Source organism: Salvelinus sp. IW2-2015, linkage group LG23, assembly GCF_002910315.2.
Source record: "Salvelinus sp. IW2-2015 linkage group LG23, ASM291031v2, whole genome shotgun sequence".
Taxonomy (NCBI): domain Eukaryota; kingdom Metazoa; phylum Chordata; class Actinopteri; order Salmoniformes; family Salmonidae; genus Salvelinus; species Salvelinus sp. IW2-2015.
Window position 1 is genome coordinate 41,936,309 of NC_036863.1, and position 22,239 is coordinate 41,958,547.

The following is a 22,239-nucleotide window of genomic DNA, read 5'->3' on the forward strand; positions in this document are numbered from 1 at the left end:
ACTCCCACTACTAAGGTCCACTCTAAGTTTCAATTTCAACATGGTTTTCCTGTTCAGTGTTAGAGTGGGAACATCCCTGGATTGAAGAGACCTTAATGTTCCAGAAGGGGAGAATTTGTGCTAAAATGGTGAGGACTTGTCTAAGCTGAGGCTGGATGATGGTGCACCCGCCAAATACAAGTTTGTGTATCAATGTCGGCTAGCAGCGTATCAATAGATTGTGAGATATCACTCATCTTTGACCTCTGACCCCATCAGGTGATAGGAGGGCTGCTTTCTTTATGAAGTCAATGTTCAAATGCATTGCTCTTATAAATCAATGAATGATATTTAAATGTTTGGGGAATGTAGTATAGAGTAGTATAGTTATAGTAGTATAACTATACAGTAGTATAGTTATCCTATATACAGTGTCCTATATAACACAAGACGTGTCTACTTTCTGGTCTCGGATGTCTCTCTTAAAGAATTAGAACTTCGTTTAAAATGTCATTTCAGGTTAATTCCAACAAATAATACGTGTGACTGAGTTGGATTTAGTGATGTCTCACAACGTCTTTCAAAAGGATACGTAGTGATGTCTCACAACGTCTTTCAAAAGGATACGTAGTGATGTCTCACAACGTCTTTCAAAAGGATATGTAATAAGGGTTCGTTTTCATGTCACACGAAATATAAGGATAATTGTATGATATGATATTTATGATATTTTACAAGCGAGGTTGAATATGTGAATTGAGTTTGTTTTTCTCTCGAATCACAATTCTAACACATGGAGCTGGAACGACAGGTTGAGTACGGTTCTACTGAGGATTAGACAGGTCGCTGTGACAGTGCTAGTAGGCAGGTGTCGATGGGGACAGAGAGAGGGCTTTTTCTATCTGTACTCCCTGTCTGCCTTGATTAGATTAGCATCACCACACATGATGAATAATCATCCCATTGGAGAAAATAAACCTATTGAATTACGTCAAATAAACCTAGCCATGTCTGTCGTCATAACTTTATATTTCACAAGACATCGGGCCTTTAGGGGGGGAAGGACAGTGTTTGATGGATAGTGGAATCTGCTGGAGGAGGCATCTTGCAATGCTCCGGCAGCTTTACCAGCTTCACAGTTCACTGCATGAGTGGCCTCAACCTATTTGACAACCCCAGTCCTCAAAGAAGCCAAGTTCCCTTATACCTCCCCATGGACCCTGGCTGCTGTGGTTCCTGCTGGCATCCTTCAGTCTGTTTGTCCTATGTGGCCTGATCTACTGTGTTCAAGGCGGGGATAGTGGGACCTTGGAAATGTGACCCTCTGTTTGCTAAGGTCCTGCCTCAGACTGCAGCGCGGCTAACTGTGGAGACGATCAACAATGACCCCTCACTGTCTCTGGGCGCCACCTTCGAGTACGTCATCATCGATGAGGACTGCCAGACATCCAAGTCACTCAAAGGTTACCTAGGCCACTAATCACAGGCTAATGCCTTCCTGGGCCCTGTCAACCCTGGCTACTGTGAAGCAGCCTCTTTATTCTTGAGTCTGTGTGAACTATGTGCTGGATGATTGAAGTAGGGCACCTTACCTTTGCCTGCACGGTGCCCTCGCCCACCTGGGTGCCGCTCAGCCTGGTGAGACACTTCCGCTGAGCACACATAGGGATCATCTCCTCGGCTGAGGATGTGTGTGGGTGGACACAGTCAGCAAGGTGGCCAATGCCCTGCGTAACCACCGTGGTATCCACAGACAAGGGCCCTGCTAGCATACGACTGGCTCTCACTAGGGTCCAGAGAGCAGAAAACAGTACGGTTTTTCATTGTGGTTTTTCTTTCAATAAAACTACTATTTGTCCACCACTAACAACTATTAGTACTACAATCAGTATAAAAATACAACTACTCCTGTTACTACTAACCTATTGTGTGGTTGTGTTTGATTGTGCTGATTGGAGGGCGTAACCAGAGGTTGCTGTTGGAGACTGCTCTGGACACGCGTCTGACGGACGGTCCCTCGAGTTCATCCCCTACGACACGCTGCTCTACAGCCTGCCCTACAAGGACGTGCACTACCCCGCCCTCGTCATCCACGGCAAGCCGCGGAGAGCATGCAACGCTGTCTTGACCGCCACCATGAACTCAGAGGAAAACTCCTCCTACAAGACACATCAAGCTCCACCTGGTACAGCTGAATGAGCTGAGGAGAACTGGGGCTAAAGGGTTTTTTCATGAATAGCCATAGTTTGGGCTAAATCAGATCGTTGGAGTGTCCCCGGTTTTGTATATTTGCATTTGTGTAACATCAGTACGTTAATTTGATCATTTTCCACATTCCCCCTCTGTTTGGTACCGTCTACAGCTCTATCCTCTTCATGGCTGATGCTATGCAGAATGTGCGTGGCGCTGGGTAGTCGATGTCTGAAGCCGAGCTGGTGCGCCACTCCAGAAACATGGCTTTCTATGGGTTCCGCCAACATGTCGGGAACCAATGGCTCCGGGGCCAGCCTACTGGAGTATGTGGTGCTGGTCACCGATAGGCAGTCCTGGCCTCTGCTGCCCACCCACCGTGTGGACCTAGACCCTGGATGGTCAGGTCTCTGGGCTGCAGCACCCACTTCCCACCCCAGCCCCAGCCTCCAACTTTATGCACAGTAGGTGAGGAGAGAACACAGCAAATTATACAAAACCACATGGGGTAGGGGGGGGGGGGGGGGGTTAAACACAGACAAAGGAACACACACACTAACACACTGCCCTCACTCACACCCACACCAGCAAAACAGGAAGAGAAGGTTGCCATCTGTTCAGAGAGAAGACCTCTTTCTCTAGAGGAAAGTGGAACAGAGAATTAGAACAGGGTGTGGTGGTGGAATGTTGACATAGTTTGTGGTAACTTCAGGAAGCTAGGGGGTCTTTTTTTTTTAAATCAGGCAAATGCTACGTTCACTATGTGATGTTTTTGTTCCCACTTCATCGTCCTGTTTCCGGGTCAGGTGGAGCGGATACATTCCATCCTATCATAGTCTTCCTGTGCATCCCTTTGACCATGCTCTTCTCAATTGGACTCTAGTTATCATGACACAAGGTGAGACCCAGTTGCAAGACACAGGAGGCAGATGGATTAATAAACATCTTAAACTCCAACCAAAAGGAGTAGGCAAGAGAATGGTCGTGGACAGGCAAAAGGTCAAAACCAGTTCAGAGTCCAGGAAGTACAGAGTGGCAGACAGGCAGAATGGTCAGGTAGGCAGGTACAGAGTCCAGAAACAGGCAAGGGTCAACACCGGGAGGACTAGGAAAAAGGGAGAATAGCAAAAAGCAGGAGAACGGGGAAAATGCTGGTTGACTTGGAACATACAAGACAAACTGGCACAGAGAGACAGGAAACACAGGGATAAATACACTGGGGAAAACAAGCAACACCTGGAGGGGGTGGAGACAATAACGWGGACAGGTGAAACTGATCAGGGTGTGACACTTGACCTGTCTGCTGAAGGTAGGGATCACTCATCCAATCACAACCCCAGACACAATCAAAAACAGGTTTAACAGTTTAGTTTAATATGCGTGAATGATTCAGGCTTCATTTGAATGTGTGCACATATACGTTGTCTGTTGCATGCATGGTCCCAATGCTCTCTTCCTGTCTGTCAAGTATCATCCAGAAGGTGAGTAACCCTCCTCCACTATGCTGTGGTGTCACCAGACCACGCCACCCCTGGAGTGTATCCAGCTGGTGAAACAGTGCTGGAACGAACAGGCGGGCGGACGCACTTTGATGACATCTTTGACCAGGTACCTTAGCCTGAGATATCCGAGACATCAAAAACAGCTCACAATCGGCGTCTTAATGAAACCAAGAAAGAAACAAACATTTGACTAAGGGAACCTTTTGTCAGTGAAATTTCAATCAATTTTACCATTCATTTAACCCTGTTCCCAAATAATCGCAGTTTAAGAACATTAACAAAAGGGAGGGAGACCAACATTCTAGACTCTGTGCTGTGGATCCTGGAGCAGTACTCCTCTAACACGGAGGAGCGGATCAGAGAGAGCTGGAGATAGTAGTTTCTCAGTCTTCTGTTTCTCTCACTCAGAAGCTGCCTCCATGAGTAACAGACAATAACAACACTCACACACACCCTCAAAGAAACTGTCTAGGATGTACACGTTTATCCAGTTTCAATTGAATAGGGCCCTAAGTGGTGTGTTTCAGTCAACAGGAAAGCGTAAGTCCTCTCAACTGCCACCAGAAAGCCCAATATGGATAAAAGATGAAGCAATTCTAAGCTGCGTTTTAGCCATCGCTTTATCCCACAGGATTTTCCCTGCCATGTTGTTCGCAGCATACCGAATCCATTTGAGCCATCGCACAGCAAAGATCCTAGTGGATCTGTAGAGGCAACCAGGTTCAACTTCGTCAAAAGAAAGAGCTCAAGGTCAGTTGAGTGTTTTGTGCTCCCACTGTTGGGCATTTCTATTACCCTCAAAGTAAATAATAAAATGAACAACCGAATACTGTTTTAGTGACTTATCTGTGGTACATAATGACCATGGACATGTCCCATGTCTCCACATCCCATGTTTCCACAAGGAAAAGGCACAGAGGAGACCTACTGGCTGGTAGGAGTGCAAAAACAACCGACACAGGGACAGTAATTGTGGTCCAAGTGACCGTGTTCCTGCAGGTATCAAACTACTGTATGCAACACGAACTGTATACAAACTGCACTTAACCACCGGATCATAAGGAGTTACTATGACAATTTAAAGTGGATACCTGCAGCACATTATGAGTAGAGTTCCCATGTGCAGCATATGCTTCAATCACCCCCCCTCCTCCGGTGAGGAGGATCTTGACTGTGCAGACAGTGACGGACTCTGGCAGCAAGTTTGGACGAGGAGGACAATGTGATGAGGTATCATCCCCGAAGCACAAGAAACAACTCAGGGGGATGAGGAGAAACATCAAGTGAAAACTGCATACTCTCTGCACTTGTATTTGCCATTTTGACACTCAAAGACTTTTGTCCAACCAAAACTCTTCCTATGGAAATGGTAGTTTGAAAAGTCAGTGCCACAGGCCATCAGACGTTGTGAATGAGTAGGGGACAGCTTTCTATGTGAAGCTATGAGCTGCTCCTCATCTATGGGCATTTTTAGAAATAGACAACAAAGCCTCATTGGGACAGGGTGAGTTGGCATTACTGGACATGTTACAGTTGGCATCGGTCGACATATTGCAGATGACATCACTGGATATATTGCAGATGACATCACAGGATATATTGCAGTATAATATACTGTAGAGATTATTCTGCAATGTTAATAAGGAGCTTTTCAAAGAAGAATTTGTCTCTGGAGAAGGAGATATAAATAGCCCATGGGATTTAATTTACTGAGACTTAGAGGGATCACATTTCTGACCTGCCCCTCACCCCAGTTTTCCCTTTCCTGAAGCAGACAGCATGTAGTACAGTAGATGAGTCACTGGTACTTAAGGAAGAAAACACTCTTTACATGAGGTTGTCAGTAAAAATAAACTAAAATGTCGTTTTGACCCAGTTGGGTGGGTRCACAATCTTTGCATCTCGGGAGCATGTGTACTTTTCCTGTGCTCAAATAAACAATCATACAAGGGTTCATATAAGGATTGTACACGTACAAATATGATAGTGTATTGCAACATAAAACTGGATCTATGTTTCATGAATCGATCCTTCTGAGCTGTCTGAAAGCTTTCCATATCCATAGAGTCATTCGCATGAGATGCTAAAAACATGTGTTTTACCTACCATTTATTATCTGAATCTCAAATAAATGGAATTGGAATTGCATTTGGTTGGTTTCGTCACACAGTGCTTGAGCGTGGCCCTGCAAGTACAGTATCTTGTGATGCAACTATGCACTAAAAGCCAACGTAGATGAATGAAGGAAACATGCATCGAACATCTTTCTTTAGAAACAATTGTCCAGTGGACAAAGTGACATTCTATTACAGTATCAGAATCTGGGCATTTAAAGATTCCAGTGTTTTCATCTCAACTCCAGTATGCGCTACACTGCCCCCGTAAGGGTGAACGGGACGGTACCAGGGTCGCGTTCAGCACCACACAAAGTTTTGGAACATTCAGATAAAAACATGTTATTATGTAGAACCAACACGTCTCTCCGTCTCCGACATGTAATCATGTCGGCTCTATTCATGGCAACGTTCAACAACGTTTGGAAACTGAACGTGGCCCATAATAGGCCTATGAGGCCAATATAATCCTACACGTAGGCTATCCTCATTACAATTTGCATGAAATCCTTTCATCAGAAGAGTGAGTAGGGAAAACATTGTGAGCCAAAACAAGTGTAAATTCTGCTCAGATATCTTTCACTGTCCTGTGTGTTTGTGAAGCTGATGTGTTGCAAAAATATGACTGGCTTCAAAACAAATTGAGAGATAAAGTATTACATGTTGMWACAAAAAAATAATACAATAAGTCTGTAGCTAACCACCTTCACGAGTCAATTATATGGCACGCTAAATACACAACCTATAGCATAGAGTTGTCACACTGGCAACTTCTATGTTACGTACCTTTTTTATAGTGCTCCAACATAGACGAAGTGTCGAGCCATTTAATTATTTTTTTACTTAATTATTGTCAAAACCTCTCGATCTTATTGGCTGGTGGTGTTGTATGTTATAGTAAATCATAAACCCTAAAGACTGACCAATTGAAACGCAGACCTGTTCAATTCAAGTGTTGTCTTAATTTTACAGAAGTGTATCCTGCTTCAAGAAAAATGAGCGATTATTAGTTGAAGATGTGTAGCGAAAATGCAATTGCACAGCAAAAATAGTGGCTTTTAGTTGCGAAGTACCTGGTGATTACCTGATCATGTAAGTAAATGTATTAGAAAATCAAAACATGTACAAGCTACTGAGCACTAAAAGTTTGTGGTTTCCCCGGAACGTTCAGCGCTTTGAAAATGGCGAAAACACCTGAGTGCAGAGGTATAACAAATGAGAATATATTTTGCGTAGCTGCTATTCACCTAACCTGAAACCACCATAATCAACCACAACATCTTCCCTCAGCAGTAGTGCTCACCTTTAGCTAGAGGAAACACCACTGCATTCTTGGACTACAATTCATTTCGAAATCTCCCAGTGCTGTGAGTTCGCCTAAGAAGGTAATTGATCTGTATCAATGTTTCACTGTTATTAAGAGGGGAGGTTCCAAACACAAGCACCTGATAGGCCTGTACACTAAGGATGAGAAGTTTATCATGATAGCGGAGGAGCAAGAGGATAGGTACCTGGCTCTGAATGACCTGAGTATCTAGGAGAAAAAAGAGCACCAGGACACTGAGGAGTTGAATTATGGATGCTGGACAATCTCTCCTGGCACCATCTTCAAACCAAAAACCTAACGAGGCTGTGCCTGCTGTCTCTCTGCCAAGAGACGCTGTCTGTGAACCTGCCTATGATGAATGTCTGTCGCTGTGGTCACTCCGAGTGCTTCTTCTTCATCGAGGTGGGTCGCTCGATCCTCTACAGGGCCCGCGGAGATCTGGATGCAGGTAGACTCAGGTGACCCTGTAGTGGCTCAGAACATGCACGAGACGATCCTGGTGGCCGTGAGAGCGCTGACGGCCATCCCTGATTTCAGGCCGCGGAGCAAGAGTCAATCATTCCCATCAAACCCCTGCGCTGTAGTCGCCACGTGACGTCATCACCATGTCAACCTGCCACCCAGCCGGACTGGGCTCCAGCTCTCCTCAAGGACTGAAACTGTTGTAAGCAAACTGTCCCCACAGGAAAGTGAAAGAGATGAAGGCCACAGCCCTAACCAATCCTCTAGCCAAGGAGAGGGGACAGGTAAACAACTGATCAGCCCTGCGACTGGCACCGTGGCTCTCCGTAATGTCTGCATCAATAAAAGCCTTGAAGAGAGCCTCAGTCACGGTGCCTGCATCTCCACCACCAGCCCCGCCAGTGTATCCGGCAGCAGTGGCAATGTCTCTGATACACACCTCTGGCACCTCCGTCTGTGGTTCTCCCAGGGACAGAGGCTCTGTCTGGGCTGAGGATTTGGGCTCCAAGCCTTTCAGTTCTCCAGCAGTAACACCTCTGACTCCCACTCATTGAAGAGAACAGCCGGACTGACTACGTGGCCATGGATCTGAAGGTAATGGCGAGATCTTTGATGTGGAAAAAGTCTACCCCTGAATATTCCAGACAATACCAGCAAATCACTTCATGCACTCCAAAATGTGAAAAATACCTCTCATCCAAGCCTCGTTTCCTTCATGTCTATCATCAGAGTACACATACACCCTCAGTGGAGGGCAGTTATATGCCCAGGGCCTCATGATGCAGATTATATCCCTTCAGAAGTCAATGTGACTCCCACTCCTCAATCACCTAGTGCTACCACGTTCTCCTCAGACCAGGTGGGGCCGCAGGGCTACATGATGCTTCCACATAGCTGTTCACCAGCAAAGGAGAGCCTTAGTCATGTCGATCATTCACTGTCATGAATACATGGACATGTCTCTTTGGAGCCCCATACACATGGCTCACCCGAGGCTGTTAAGTCCTGCACCTCTTATTCCTCTCTACCAAGCTCCAACCAGCCCCCCCCCCCCTTCACAGAGGAACTGAGCACGATGACTATGTCCTCGTGTGCCATCCTGCAGATAATCACTGCTCTGCAGTTGAATGGAACGGTAGAAGCCCTCTCATTAGCTCACCTCATCGTACTTCTCATCCAAACAGTGATTTGTATGTGCCGGATGTCACTGGTTTATCCTGCTTTTGAATGGATTAATACAGAACAAACCAGATTGTGAATACTCAGCCTCGTTGTCTATAGAATGAGAAGAAAAAAAAGAAAAAAGAAATGAGTTATTTTTTCCCAGTTTAATTATTCATATTGAAAATGCCTGTCATGTTTATTTTCTTTTGGCGGTTGTTGCTACACTTGGAGAACATGTTCCTATAGCTCCTTACAAAGAAGTTGGTTTTGTATTGGTTGTCAATTTGAAGAATATACTTCTTGTGTGGGCCTTACTGATGTCTTTTTCGTGAGTCAAGAGGGATGTTTTATTTTCTTATTTTTCACAGRGCATTTACTGGAATGTTGCTCTGTACCTGTACGAAAAAGGAAAAAAAATACTGTTTCGTATTGGATTGCCACGGCGATATCACCCTTTTATGCCTGAGATAGGATTACACCATTTAAAATATAGAAAATGTTATCCACAGCTTGTCTTCATTTACTGGGTTAGATGTACAACCAGTAATACTAGAACCATTATAATTCAGTTGTCACCACAGGCCATCATCCTCCGTACTAATACAGTGGGCTGCAGGGACAATCAATAACCATCATAGAACAACAATTCATCAGTGGAAAGGGGTTTGCAGGAAAAGATGGGGTAGGTTCATCACAAGAAGCCAGTTTTGCTAATGATCACTCAAGGCTCTATTCTACACAAGGCCATTTTAGCTCCTTCTCAGAAATACACACAAGGAAGATGGTGCAAGAACAGAATATCAACCCTGAGCCTGAATTACAATATATATTTAAATATCTTTATTGTCAGGCATATTTACATGAGTGGGGATGTTCCACACCAATACCTTGGGAAACCCCTTATTCTAACCATTGAATACCACACATATATTTAAGAGAGGCACTTTTCTTAAGTTATTTGTTGAATGTTTGTATTTTAACCCTGGGRAAAAAATGTGTCTGCATATTTGCTGTCTCCTGGCGTCAGGAGGTAGTGTGTAACGAGGAGATATCATCCTCACCCCGGTCTTCACCTACTGTAGGACCCTGGCTTTGTTTCCTAGTTACAACATCAAAGTGAGACAGTGCAAGCTTGTATTTACTGTGTACATCATGTTTCTGCCTTCATTTGGTCACTTTGTTTTGAGTTGTTGTCCAGAATCTTTTCTTATCTAGTATTGTCTCTTGTTGGGTGATTTTTTTTTTTATTTTTTTTTTGCAAAGTGGTAAGCAGTTAATGTTTGGTGTTGTTCTGAGGCACTTCTACAGCACAGTATGGAAGATGGTGGCCAAAGGAATCAACCCAATCGCCATCATCCACTGGACTGGGCGGAGGGGAGGGGAAGCTGGTCACACGTTAAGGATCTCAAACTCCTCTTCTGACTCAAACAGCTTGTCGGACGATTCGATGAACTCTGTTCAAAACGAGAAYACAACAGTAATCCGTTTGACACGGCACACTCAATTTAGTTTGTAGGTTTCAGTTGAGATTAAACACCACATGGAAGTTTCAATACGGTTCAAGTAATGCACCTAAAAATAAATACACTTCCTGTATAGACCTATACTGACATTTCAAAACAATATAGAGAAATAAGAGTGGAAGCTGTATCCCTATAATTATTTGCAGACAGAATTTGTTATTGGTGTAATATTATGGGTCTGTCTGGTGACATAGCTCATACCTGCCCCTGTGGTCTGAACCTCTGGTTTGGTGGGAGGAACGAAGGGGGGCCAGTGGGGSGGGTGATTCTCCACCAGCTCAAACATCCTCAGGTTCCTCTTCATCTGGATCTCCTTAAAGGACACGGGTCTCAATCACAAGAGAATAACCGTCATCTGCATTGACGTGTGGTTTGAGTGGATGACTCTTACCTGCTGGACCAGGCTACACCAACTGTCAAAGTCATCCTCACTCTTACAAAAAAATCCCTTTGAAAAAAAAGATCGAATTTTGATTGGCAAAATCATCACCACTGTACACAAAATTCACATTGGAGCAACACTTTAGAACATGCCACTTAAAAAAAAAAAAAGAATCATTTGAACTATACGAACGAGACCCGTGAGACAGGAGGCTCGGTAGCAGAGCAGGTTATGGTGGTCGGTGTGTGTGTTCAGCTCTCACCAGGGCCACAGAGGGGTCCAGGTGGGTGATCTTCATGCGGCGTGGGCTCCTCAGACAGTGGTAGCTCTGGTCGTCCACTCCGCTGCCAGCCTCTGACTCCACGGCTGACTGGGTGGTGTGGGGGTCCAGATATATCAGCTCCTCTCCTGGAGGACACATACAGGCTTGGCTGAACACAGTGGCCTGGCTGAACACAGTGGCTTGACAACTCACAGGTTTGGCTTTTCTTTCTTTTTTTGCTTCCTTTTTGGGAACCTTCACTTACGGCTTCCTCTTAGACTCACCTACACATCCGATGAAGTAATAGGCCAGATTGGGCTTTCCTCCCAGCACACCACAGGATTGTGGTATTTTAAAACACTCCTGAATGAGAGAACAGAGTGAGACCAGTATAACTATTTAAAAGGCAACCGCAAATACAGGAACATTGTAGTTTAGTATCAATTGAATAAGAACAGAATACAGAATAAGAATTCCTTGTACCTTGAGGGCCTGGATGTAGACAGGGTTGATGTGGTTGATTCCCAAACGGAGAGGTATGACCAGCAGCAGGGGCCTCCAGTCAGAACGAGACTGGGATTGAGAATGTGGACACACTGTGGCTCTGTTCCCGTGCGTGTGCAAACAGGCTTGCTCTGGTGTTTCTCCAGAGGTGAAGGGTTCCCCCCAGCCACAGGGTCTGGGCCKCAATCTGCTCCCTCTGCTTGCCTGGCGACACTGCTTCTCTGGAGAGGACATGGAAAGAAAACATTTGTGTCGTTTTGGCATCACCTTTGTGATCCTATACAGAACTCTCAGATGGTAAGAGTTCAACAAGTGAGGAAAAAAAACGTACTGATGTCCTCGATCACCACCGTGTTGTCCATTGACACATACACAGCAAGAGAATTCCAGTCATCAAATAGTGCAAGTTTCCTGAGGAGAGATAACAGGTTCCTTATTCGTGGCCCAAACTCATTTTAGCTTGAAGTCACTGAGTCCACTACTGATCTTTTCAATGTTCCGTAATCAATATTCATGAATGAATTGATCAGTCGTAAAACATGCTCATAAAATACTTACTTGAGTACTTGCGCAACTGTGTTTGGGCCATACCACTCTCCCACAGACTTCCCTTCACCGACTCCCATCTGAGCTGCAAGCAGGTAAAACGCAAACAAAGTTCACTGCAAAGGTCTAAGTCATGGCTCCTTTCTAGCCTGTCTAACCTGCTGTCTATTCATCAGGCTATTTGATATTCTTTCTTCAAGTTACACTTCTTTACTTTGAGGACCTGTCCTCTAGACAATTATAGGAATGTGAGAGAAAAAACTAAAACATTTAATCTGCTGAATCATGGTAGGTGTGGTCAGACCAAGGTTACGGCAGGGTTAGCTTATGACTCTGTCTTACCCATTTGGTGTACGGAGTAACAGCTGTCTTTCCTATCCAGGAAACAGTGGAGGATACGATGGTACTCCTCTGGCTGTCCTCCCTCTGTGCTCCAACGCCAGGCTACAACAGGAAAACAGGCCACAATCACTGTGCCATTCTGACATAGCCATGCTACAGATGCTATGGTCAGGTAATACAGGACTAGTAAAGGCCCAGTGCACTACTTTTGTGAAAAAACGTATTTTTCACACACAAAAAAAWATATATATATTCAGATTTCAGGGGGTGCTCTCATCACCCCTAATTCCCGCAGCTATGCATTCTGATACCCTGTCTGATATAACCCCTTTCTCTTTCTCACTGTTGAATTGATTACATAGTACTATACATATCATGACCTATTTGGGATCCTCAAAATCTCTCCCCCAGATGAATAATTCACTCATAAAACATCCCTTTGCTGATGCAGTTCCATAGATCCCCACCCCATACAGCTATGTACACGACTCTTGAGACATCCTCCTCACCTCGTCCCAGCTGCGAGCATACCAGGGCCTGTGCGAGAATCATCTGCCCACACCGTAGCATGCATCCCCAGCCTGTATCTGAAGAGGGCCCTGTTCCGCCTACAGACCAAACAAAGAGAGATACTTAACCGTTAAAGCAACTAGCCATCAATTGGATATCACAATAACATCTGCCTGTTTCACTCACCTATGGGAGAGAACTTTTTCCTGTAGGTGAACCATAACCGCGAGTGAACGTCTGATAGGAGTTCTGTCTTTTCTGTGACCACACAACAAGAAGCACCGTCAAGCCCTTATTCTGCTTCTTTTCCCCACATATAAATCCCAATATGACTGCTAGAAGATGCCAGCCTACCTGTTTTAACATTGTAACACTCTCCTAAAACCCATACAGGTTCGTCGGTGTCAGGCAAGTCTTCAAGGAATTCCGAAAACACATTTATCTGGTTTTCATACTTGGCTAATACTGAAACGAGACATGGGAGACACAAAAGAAGACTTGTCAATAAACGTACATGATGTGATACACCAGTTCATAGAGTTTATACACAAGAAGTTTTGGGTATATGGGTTGTTATTTAGCTGCAATTTGACATTATAATTTAGGTTTGCTGGAATTATTAGACATGCAGGTTGATTTGTCGTTATGCCTGATAACACACAGTACAGGCTGTACACTAGATCTCAAAAACCCTTCTTCTCCGTATGAATCATTTTCCGCCACTACATTTGCCCCGATTTGGCTGTGTAGACTACTATTCCATGCTGTGTTTTAACGTTTAGAAACGTCAATAACCATCGCTTTTGAAACGTTTTTCGAAAACATATGCTGATACGGCCCTTATCTTTCATGTCAGCGAGATAGAATCTTTCGGTTTTGTACAGACTCATATACTGTGTGTGCCTCCTGTTGACAAACTACACTGCATCCCCAGTTAGAGACAATAATGTTTGGTCCGAAAATATGGTCGGAGGTGCCGTATGGATGGTGTGACCGCAATCTATGGGTCAAGGGGGAGGGATCCTAAGAGGAGTGGTGTGAGTAGTAGATCTGTACCAGTACAGAGGGATAAATAAACAAGTGATATGTTTCAGTAAGATTGGATTTTTGGCATTTATAGTAATGGTTATCAACTGTACTGAATGGAACGTAAGGCGCAGAAAAAAGGTTGTGGTGGCAGCTGCAGAGAGGTATTTGGGTGTGCCAGACTTGACATCAGAAGAGTTACAGGGTGTGTTAAGTGGTGGTGTCCCATCTTTTCAGGATGTTGGCCTGAAGTAGGACTACGGTATTTATTATGGTATTTATTATACTTTTTTTGTGAGTGTAGTGTTAGATGGTAGGGTATTTGTTGTAATTATTTTTTGTTGAAAAAAAWTATAATTAAGCAAAGCATAAAGGGAGGTTATATTCCAGTCTAATAGGTGGMGGTAATGCAACATGTATTGGATGCCGAACGCCATTAAACCTCATCGAAGAAGATAGCTAATTAGCACAGGTGGCGGCCCATGTCTTCTGTAAACAAGCGGCGTAACATGAAGATATGGCCTTGTGGGAACACTAACCCTATAAAAGGCATGTAGTAATTTACCTTTTTTTTTTCACTGATATGAAAGATACGTTCCTAAAACAGTACCGCAAGCGATGCGTGTTAATGTTTTGAGCAAGCGTCGGAGCTCTTAACAAAACTCCCCCTGCCAGAAGACACTATAGTCAATAGGGCTAAAGTAGCGTCTACGAGTGTAGTTGTACACTACCGACTACAGTACAATACTGTGTGTGACCAAATTACCATAGCATCCTTACACTGAAAAAAAAATACATATCGTACTTCAGAGAAGTAGTACATTCCACTGACAATGCCCCGCTTTTCAACTGTTATGAAAGCCGCCGGGTAGACAAGTGAGCGAAACAGGCCACCAAGGAAACAACAATGGCTAAACTTTCACATCAGCCATATCTTTTTACAGGGGCAAGTTAATAACGACCAACATCTTTAGAAAACATGTTTTTGGTTCAATGGCAGGACGATCTGACGACACATGTAAGGGACTAACTGAAAGGCGCATAATAAGTGAATACGGTATTTGTTTTAGTGGCTATTACCTGCCTCCATCCTTCGGCTGTCATTGGCATTAAAATGCAGGATACACTCATAGTATAACCTCTTGGGTAATGTAGTTTAAGTGCGTTTGTGATTCGTGACAACTAATAACATTTGAAATCATAAACTACATCTACCAAAAATACTTGTTCATAACGAATCCACGTGAGAGTTTCCAGACTGCAAAACATTACTTGACAGTCTGGTTTTTGTAGTTTTTTCACCCAATTCAAAAAAATGGTTATGGACATACATATGGCAAATTCCGATATGAAAAATATTCATTTTCATTGTCTCAATTATTAAATGCGTGCCTGTTGCTTTAAAACATAATCCTATTTGATTTTTGCGTGCGTTTAGGCTACAATGTATATATCAGTCAAAAAACGTTCATGCTTTGTGCCAGAATGTGGCAGTGTAAGAGAGGATCAAAATCGTAGTGTTATGTATCACGGGTCAATTGTGACTGACTGATCTACAAATACTAATGAGTAGTTATGTAAGGTGCAATCAATGTTCTTTGTAGATCAGTCAGTCGGCAGTCTTCTGCAATGTCGAACAGCATGTTCATTATCATTATCATTGTAGCAAGCTGTCTTGCTTTGACAACACTAGCTACATTGTTGCCAGTGGCGGTAGCCTTACTGTACATGACGCCCCTAGTGGCCTATCTCTCTAGCTAGCGTGAACCGCAATAGCAAGCTGTTTGACTGATTTAAAAAAACATCCTCTTGATACGTAATTTTATTGTTAATCCAAATAAGAATATAAAATATAGTCATGAATCTTCGGGGATTCTTTCAAGATTTCAATCCCAGGTAACGTAAAGAGAAATCTAGCTGTTAAGTTAACGTCTCGCGTTCGAGCTACCAGGAACTTAACTAACTTAACGTTAGCRAACTAGCTAGCTATCTGAACCGGTGAATCATTAGGACTTCTGACCCAACTAACGAACTAGCTAACATTAGAAAACTAATTTAGCTATTATATTGGGGAAGGACAGCATTAGCTAAGTTAGCAAACATTGATGTTAGCTAGCCAGCCTTGTTTTACAGTCGTTATTATTAGCTAGGTAACGTTAGCATTGTTTTTTTTTATGCCAACTAACGTTAGCTAGATAACTAAACGGCTGAATAGTCGGAATGGCTGACTCCACTGAGCTCAGTTTCCTTGTTCTGGAATTGCACGGGGTGCACATTTTTGTACCAGCCTGCGCTAACATAATCTGATGAGTAGCAAGCTAAATTTATTGCTGAATAGATTCATGGTTGATGAAATTGTGATTCATGGTTGATGAAATTGTTCCCCCCCCTCCCTTCTCAGTAAATTCCTCATCTATGCCTGTCTGTTGCTGTTCTCTGTTCTACTATCCTTGCGTCTGGATGGCATCATCAAATGGAGCTATTGGGCTGTGTTTGCCCCCATATGGCTATGGAAGCTAATGGTTATCATCGGTGCCTCAGTTGGCACAGGCGTCTGGTCCCATAACCCACAGTACAGGTGTGCTTTTAAACCCAAATGCTTTTATTTTTTGTTTAGTTTTTCTGTCAGTGTGGCTGTCTTATCAATATGAAGCTGTCTGGTTGCCATACCTATCACTGCTGACTAGTATTTCTTATTTACTGTGCCTGTTATGCTGGCAATGCAGGGCTGAGGGTGAAACCTGTGTGGAGTTCAAGGCCATGCTGATAGCGGTTGGGATCCACCTACTCCTGCTCACCTTTGAGGTTCTGGTGTGTGACCGTGTGGAGAGGGGCACCCACTTCTGGCTGCTGGTCTTCATGCCCCTCTTCTTCGTCTCGCCTGTCTCTGTTGCAGCATGTGTGTGGGGCTTCCGCCATGATCGCTCTCTAGAGGTCAGTCTGACATTTGATCAGTTACAAGGATGTTATTTTTCTCAAATAGCATATTTAGGCTAGATCTTGGTGATTATAATAGATAGATACATATATCTCCCTCGTTTCCCCCCCCTCCCCTCACCCATTTTTTTCTGTTCTTCCTATCTCTCCTTGTATTAGTTGGAGATCTTGTGCTCGGTCAATATTCTCCAGTTTATCTTCATTGCCCTCCGACTGGATAGAATCATCAGTTGGCCATGGCTGGTAAGAGAACTACCTCCCTAATATTCTGGTCTGAAATATTATGGGAATTGAGTACAATATATAGCGAGTTGGAATGGAAATATACGTAGACATTCTGTTGATTTGTCATCCAGGTCGTCTGTGTGCCACTGTGGATCCTCATGTCCTTCCTGTGCCTTGTGGTGCTCTACTACATGGTGTGGTCAGTGCTCTTTCTGCGGTCTATGGACGTTATCGCAGAGCAACGGCGCACTCACATCACCATGGCGATCAGCTGGATGACAATCGTTGTACCCTTGCTCACCTTTGAGGTATGTGGTCATGCCATCCCCCCCCAGTTATTTGTGTGTTCAGAGAGTTAAAGAAGTTGGGACATTGTTATTGTTGTCTCTGTCATTGGCTCTTCAGATCCTGTTGGTCCATAAATTGGATGGCCACTACAGCTCCAGCTATGTGTCAGTTTTCGTGCCTCTCTGGGTATCCCTGGTGACTCTGATGGCCACAACCTTTGGCCAGAAAGGAGGCAACCACTGTGAGTGATTCCTCAGACAGTGATAGCAGTGCAGCAGAATTAATTGCCATATAAGTCATAAGTAAATTTTTATTTATCTGAGAATCCAGTCAGTGTAACTCTTTAAATGTTGCTTCAAGCTATATTTGTTTTAACTGGTTTTTCTATTTTCTAACAGGGTGGTTTGGCATCCGAAAAGACTTCTGCCAGTTTCTTCTTGAGCTCTTTCCCTTCCTGCGGGAGTATGGGAACGTTTCTTATGACCTGCACCATGAGGACCCTGAGGTGTGCGAGGAGATGCCTGCACACGACCCGCCAAAAATAGCCCCGATGTTCAGCAAAAAAAATGGTGTGGTGATCACACAGAGCCCAGGGAAGTACTTTGTGCCTCCTCCAAAACTGTGCATTGACATGCCTGACTAAATGAAAGCTTTGCGACAACTGCTCTAGAGCTTTGATGGCCTTCACATGCACCAGACAGCTGGATAAGTATTCTTTACAACCACATATCTATTTTTTATTAAATGGAGTGTTATAGAAGGTTAAGTAGAAACTTACCCCAAAACTGTGAATCACTTCGTCATTATTGTTGTGCAGTATGGGTGCCCTGAAAAAACACCCAAATATGGCCTTTTAGAAACGGCATATTACATTGCGGATAAAGTTCGGGATGATGCAATTTCATGTGTACATATCTAAATACCTGCGTCACTATACTGAGAGCTTTACCGTTTCTAATGTAACCTATTTTGGTGTTTTTGGAGCGTTTATTCATGGTTTTGGGGGGCCCCCATATTGCACAACGAGGATGAGGAAGTGATTTGCTGTTTGGAGTAAGTTTCTCAAAAACAAGTAAAATCACAAATAAAAAAGGTAGCTGGACCCTTCTATAACATGCCATTTACATCAGAAATAGAGATTTGGTTGTAAAAAAAAAAAAAAAACTTATCCTTTAAAGAAGAGGCAGAAGAGCATAGCTTTCCATGTAAGTCACTCCTAGTGAGCGATGGGACCTGGTGGGACCGGAATTTGGACATGAGTTTTTTCTGAAAACAAAAATCCATGGCAGAGTATGGGAACAAAAGGCACTCATATCAACGTGTGTTTTTCCATTGTATTGGCAGTGGAAAGAACGAGTTCCTTTTCATTGATTTATGTGATATACTGTATAGTACTTTCTATTTTCCTTGTGATGTTCTGGCCGCCAACAAAATATCTCCAAAGCGTGCATCCTCTTTTAAAATTCAGATATCTTTCACATTATTCCAGTTGAAGATACATTCTTTTGTATGTGTGTCAAATTTCCCAAACCCTGATTTTTCTTTTTGTATCAAAGCTCAAATACTATATGTTAGGATGACAACACGATCATGCTTATTAGTCTATCCTTTTTAAACCTAAGATTAGCTTGCTACTTGGGTATATTTGCTTTTGTTTATTAAATTATTTAACTTCTATATTGTGAGGAACATTTGTTGTAATATAATAGTGTGTATATATAGTATTATTCCCTTATACACATTTTTATATTTGGATGGTTTTGATTTCATAGGGTGTTTTCCTGAAATAAGACTCAACCCTGATCTATGTCCACTCAATTGTATTTAAGTTTACAACCTTGTTCCTCTAGTGGCCCTTTGCACTGAGTGTATAAAAACATTAAGAACACCTGCTCTTTCCACAACATAGACTAACCAGGTGAATCCAGGTGAAAGCAATAATCCCTTATTGATGTCACTTGTTAAAACCACTTTAAATCATTGTAGATGAAGGGGACTGGTTAAAGAAGGATTTTTAAGCCTTGAGACAATTGTGACATGGATTGTGTATGTGTGCCATTCAGAGGGTGAATGGGCAAGACAAAAGATTTAAGTGCCTTTGAACGGGGTATGTTAGTAGGTGCCAGACACGATATTAGGAAGGTGTTCCTGATGTTTGATATATTCAGTGTATATTGCATTATGACAGTCATTGTAGTTGGCCTTTGCTGTTACAATAATGTCAGATTCAGGGTGCACAACTTCACCTCAAGGTTCCTAGTAGTGTATTCTAGTTTTCAATTCATYTTGAGTATTCTGGGTTAACAGCCTGTTTGCGTCTTCTACCTTGCCAGGTCTACATTGGGTAATGTAAGGGAGAAAACCTGCAGTGGCGCTTCTCTATTATTATTATACCTGTGAAAAATTATTTGTTAGTGAAATTGTGACTCCCCTTCATACAAAATGGTCTCCCCACCCCCCATTGTACTTCTAATGGTATCCCCTGATGTTTTGTTTGTTTTGTCTATGTTCTGTGACCACTCTCAGCTGGCCAGAGAGATGAGCATTACTCATTTGAAAACATGTTTTTGACCGAGGACGGACCAATGTTATACTTTTCCCCTCTATTGTACCTTGTTTCTTACCTTTCACCATACACATTCTGTTGCAATATAGCTGTTTTTTTCTGCTGGCAAGCACTTCAGTACGTGTTAAATGCTGAAAACATTTAAATCACTGTTTGTTAACGGTGTCAAATGCATGAACATTGATTTCAAATTGAAATAATACTTTTTGGAAATAATACTTTTCCGTTTCCACATTGTGTATACTTGATTGGCTGCAATTTACAGTGAATACAAATGATGGAATGAATGGTTTCCATGGACTTGTCAGTCGCTAGGTGGCACTATGCGCCTATTTTAAACATTTTGGAACTCCCATTACCTTCTTATCAAGACGTGCTTGTTAACAGGACAAACAGGAAGTGTGTAAGGTTTGGGAGAGTAGTTGAAAAGTCTTGTAGCTAATGTCAAAAATTACGTTTCTGGTGCGTCGAGGAATTGCCGAGTAAATTGCATTTGTTGTAACGAGGTGGTCTATATAAGTCAATCATTGTTCCTTTATAATTTCAGTCGGATACATGTAGCCAGCCAGCCATAATTTACGCGTCACAGAGACTACAAAGGCATTGATTGACTGCGTGATGATGTGTGCAACAGCTCTTTCTTACTAGCTCATTATTTTAGGATTGATTTAGAGTGATAGAGTAGCTAGCACCTGGTTGTATCGTATTCACGACGTGGAGTGACGATGACATTACAAGTGGGTTGCCTATCATTCAAGCAGCCATATGCAGGATTAGTACTGGACGGTGTAAAAAGTATTGAGACACGTTGGCGCCCTCTGTTGTCCACAATGGAAAACTGCACTCTAGCTATTCATATTGCGCAGAAGGACTGGGAGGCCGACCAGTGGAGAGACATCCTCACCCATACACTGGGAATGAGCCACGTGCAAATAGAGGAACTTCTGGCATCCGGAGACAGATTTGGCCGTGGAGTCGTAGCAGGTAAAACAGTACTTTTGTATGATTTAGCAAGTGGTGAGGACTAAAACACAGCACATCTCATGTTTGTTATAAACTCGATTTGGAATTGTAAAGTAGATGAATCTCCAACCCCCATCATGTCTTGTTTTTAGGCTTGGTGGAAGTGGGGGAGACCTGGTGCTGCTCTGACAATGTGCCAGAGAAGGATCTGAGGGAGCTGGAGAAGGCAGCAGTGCTCACTGGGCTCACAGAGAAACACCTCACACAGCTGTCAAACCCACGCTGGCTCAAGGAACCCCTTTATGCCAGAGGTCACAAAGACATATGGACAGTAGATATCCCAGTGCAATTACTGCCATCTGCGTAGTTGTAGTAAAATAATGTATACTCATTTTGTACTGACAGGATCATCTATCAAGTTAGGGAGGCAATATATTTGTAGACTACTCGCTTTCGCTTTAAGGTGCAATAAATGACCAATGGACCAAAGTATTGTCAATGTTATTGTATATCCTGCATGTCTAAAATTCATATAGACACCATAACTTTGTTGCAATAGGCATTTATTATTAATCTAAATCTGTTTGCAGGGAGAATGGGAGGTCTGAATCATTGGAGCTATGGGAGGTGAATCCCTGTGGCAGTGAGGAGTTAAGAGGGCAAGGGTGCCATGCCATCACTAATGGAAGAACGAAGGATATCCAGGTGGTGGTCATGTGGGTCTGGAGCTGGGCTAGACAAGCTGCTCGAGCATTCTGCTTTGAGAACTGGTTAGTCAACCGGTGCTTGGGCTGCCGTTGCTGTGTTCTTCAGCCTCCTGGCCTGAAGTGCAAAGGTCTGGTGCCAACGATATGGCTGAAGTGCTTGGGAGTGGAGCTCCCCAGTTCAGCCCAGTCGGAGTCACACTGCTTGTATCTGCAATGCTTGGGCTATGCTGGTGACCAGCGCTGGTCTCATTGCTGTTACCTGATTTCTCCCTCCCTATGCCAAGTCTTGTGCCTTTTGACCTGCACACATCTCTTCATTCGTGACAGGAGATGTTTGAATGGTTGGCGGAAATTGGGATTGGAGTAGTAGTGCAGCTGCAGGATTAAAAAGTCAGTGTCAAGAAGTCACACGTCCGAATTGGAAATTAGCGTAACACAATTTGATATTCATGAAACTTCCCTTTGACGTCCATGCGTTGTCTTCCCTAAGCAATGAAGGTGCTTAGTGAAGTCAACCTCGATACCAGGGAAAGCTCTTAAATCYATAGGCGTTGAGTTGGCGGAGAAAACTCTTCATGCCAGACGTTTCGCAGATTTTGGATGGTTCGGTGCTTTTCATTACCTCCCGTGTGAACAGCTCCTCGTCTATCAATACTTACATTCCCGTCAGGCCCCATTTCATAGATTCTAGAATTTCTCTCTAGTGGTCCACAGTTGTTT

At 43.4% G+C, this 22,239-nt stretch overlaps 3 protein-coding genes and 1 pseudogene across 3 annotated transcripts; 3 read left to right on the forward strand and 1 right to left on the reverse strand.

Annotated features, from left to right (window-relative positions):
* Positions 1-192: 192 nt before the first annotated feature.
* On the forward strand, positions 193-7,707 carry LOC111950975 (retinal guanylyl cyclase 2-like; annotated as a pseudogene).
* A 1,848-nt stretch (positions 7,708-9,555) lies between these two features.
* Positions 9,556-14,966, reverse strand: LOC111951141 (cysteine protease ATG4A). The gene is made up of 13 exons (XM_023969172.2): positions 14,914-14,966; positions 13,162-13,272; positions 12,994-13,065; positions 12,807-12,905; positions 12,298-12,399; positions 11,968-12,040; positions 11,741-11,820; positions 11,389-11,630; positions 11,190-11,268; positions 10,906-11,051; positions 10,653-10,709; positions 10,463-10,574; positions 9,556-10,192 (listed from the first exon to the last, which is right to left on the reverse strand). Exons 1-13 carry the CDS (start codon positions 14,921-14,923, stop codon positions 10,128-10,130), a joined length of 1,248 nt encoding a protein of 415 aa, XP_023824940.1. The 5' UTR covers positions 14,924-14,966; the 3' UTR covers positions 9,556-10,127.
* A 623-nt stretch (positions 14,967-15,589) lies between these two features.
* Positions 15,590-18,373, forward strand: LOC111950865 (transmembrane protein 185-like). Its single transcript, XM_023968783.2, has 7 exons — positions 15,590-15,729; positions 16,235-16,411; positions 16,560-16,767; positions 16,930-17,013; positions 17,127-17,303; positions 17,401-17,524; positions 17,682-18,373. The coding sequence occupies exons 1-7, from the start codon at positions 15,692-15,694 to the stop codon at positions 17,924-17,926; spliced, it is 1,053 nt and encodes a 350-aa protein (XP_023824551.1). The 5' UTR covers positions 15,590-15,691; the 3' UTR covers positions 17,927-18,373.
* A 1,850-nt stretch (positions 18,374-20,223) lies between these two features.
* Positions 20,224-21,301, forward strand: LOC111950877 (protein EOLA1). The gene is made up of 2 exons (XM_023968797.3): positions 20,224-20,833; positions 20,965-21,301. The coding sequence occupies exons 1-2, from the start codon at positions 20,575-20,577 to the stop codon at positions 21,177-21,179; spliced, it is 474 nt and encodes a 157-aa protein (XP_023824565.1). The 5' UTR covers positions 20,224-20,574; the 3' UTR covers positions 21,180-21,301.
* The last annotated feature ends 938 nt before the right edge of the window (positions 21,302-22,239 follow it).

Coding starts and splice junctions, on each gene's coding strand:
- LOC111950865 (XM_023968783.2), top strand. CDS start 15,692: ATGAATCTTCGGGGATTCTTTCAAGATTTCAATCCCAG. Junction 15,730..16,234: donor TTTCAAGATTTCAATCCCAG/GTAACGTAAAGA, acceptor CTCCCTTCTCAG/TAAATTCCTCATCTATGCCT. Junction 17,014..17,126: donor TCATCAGTTGGCCATGGCTG/GTAAGAGAACTA, acceptor TTTGTCATCCAG/GTCGTCTGTGTGCCACTGTG.
- LOC111950877 (XM_023968797.3), top strand. CDS start 20,575: ATGACATTACAAGTGGGTTGCCTATCATTCAAGCAGCCATATGCAGGA. Junction 20,834..20,964: donor TGGCCGTGGAGTCGTAGCAG/GTAAAACAGTAC, acceptor TCTTGTTTTTAG/GCTTGGTGGAAGTGGGGGAG.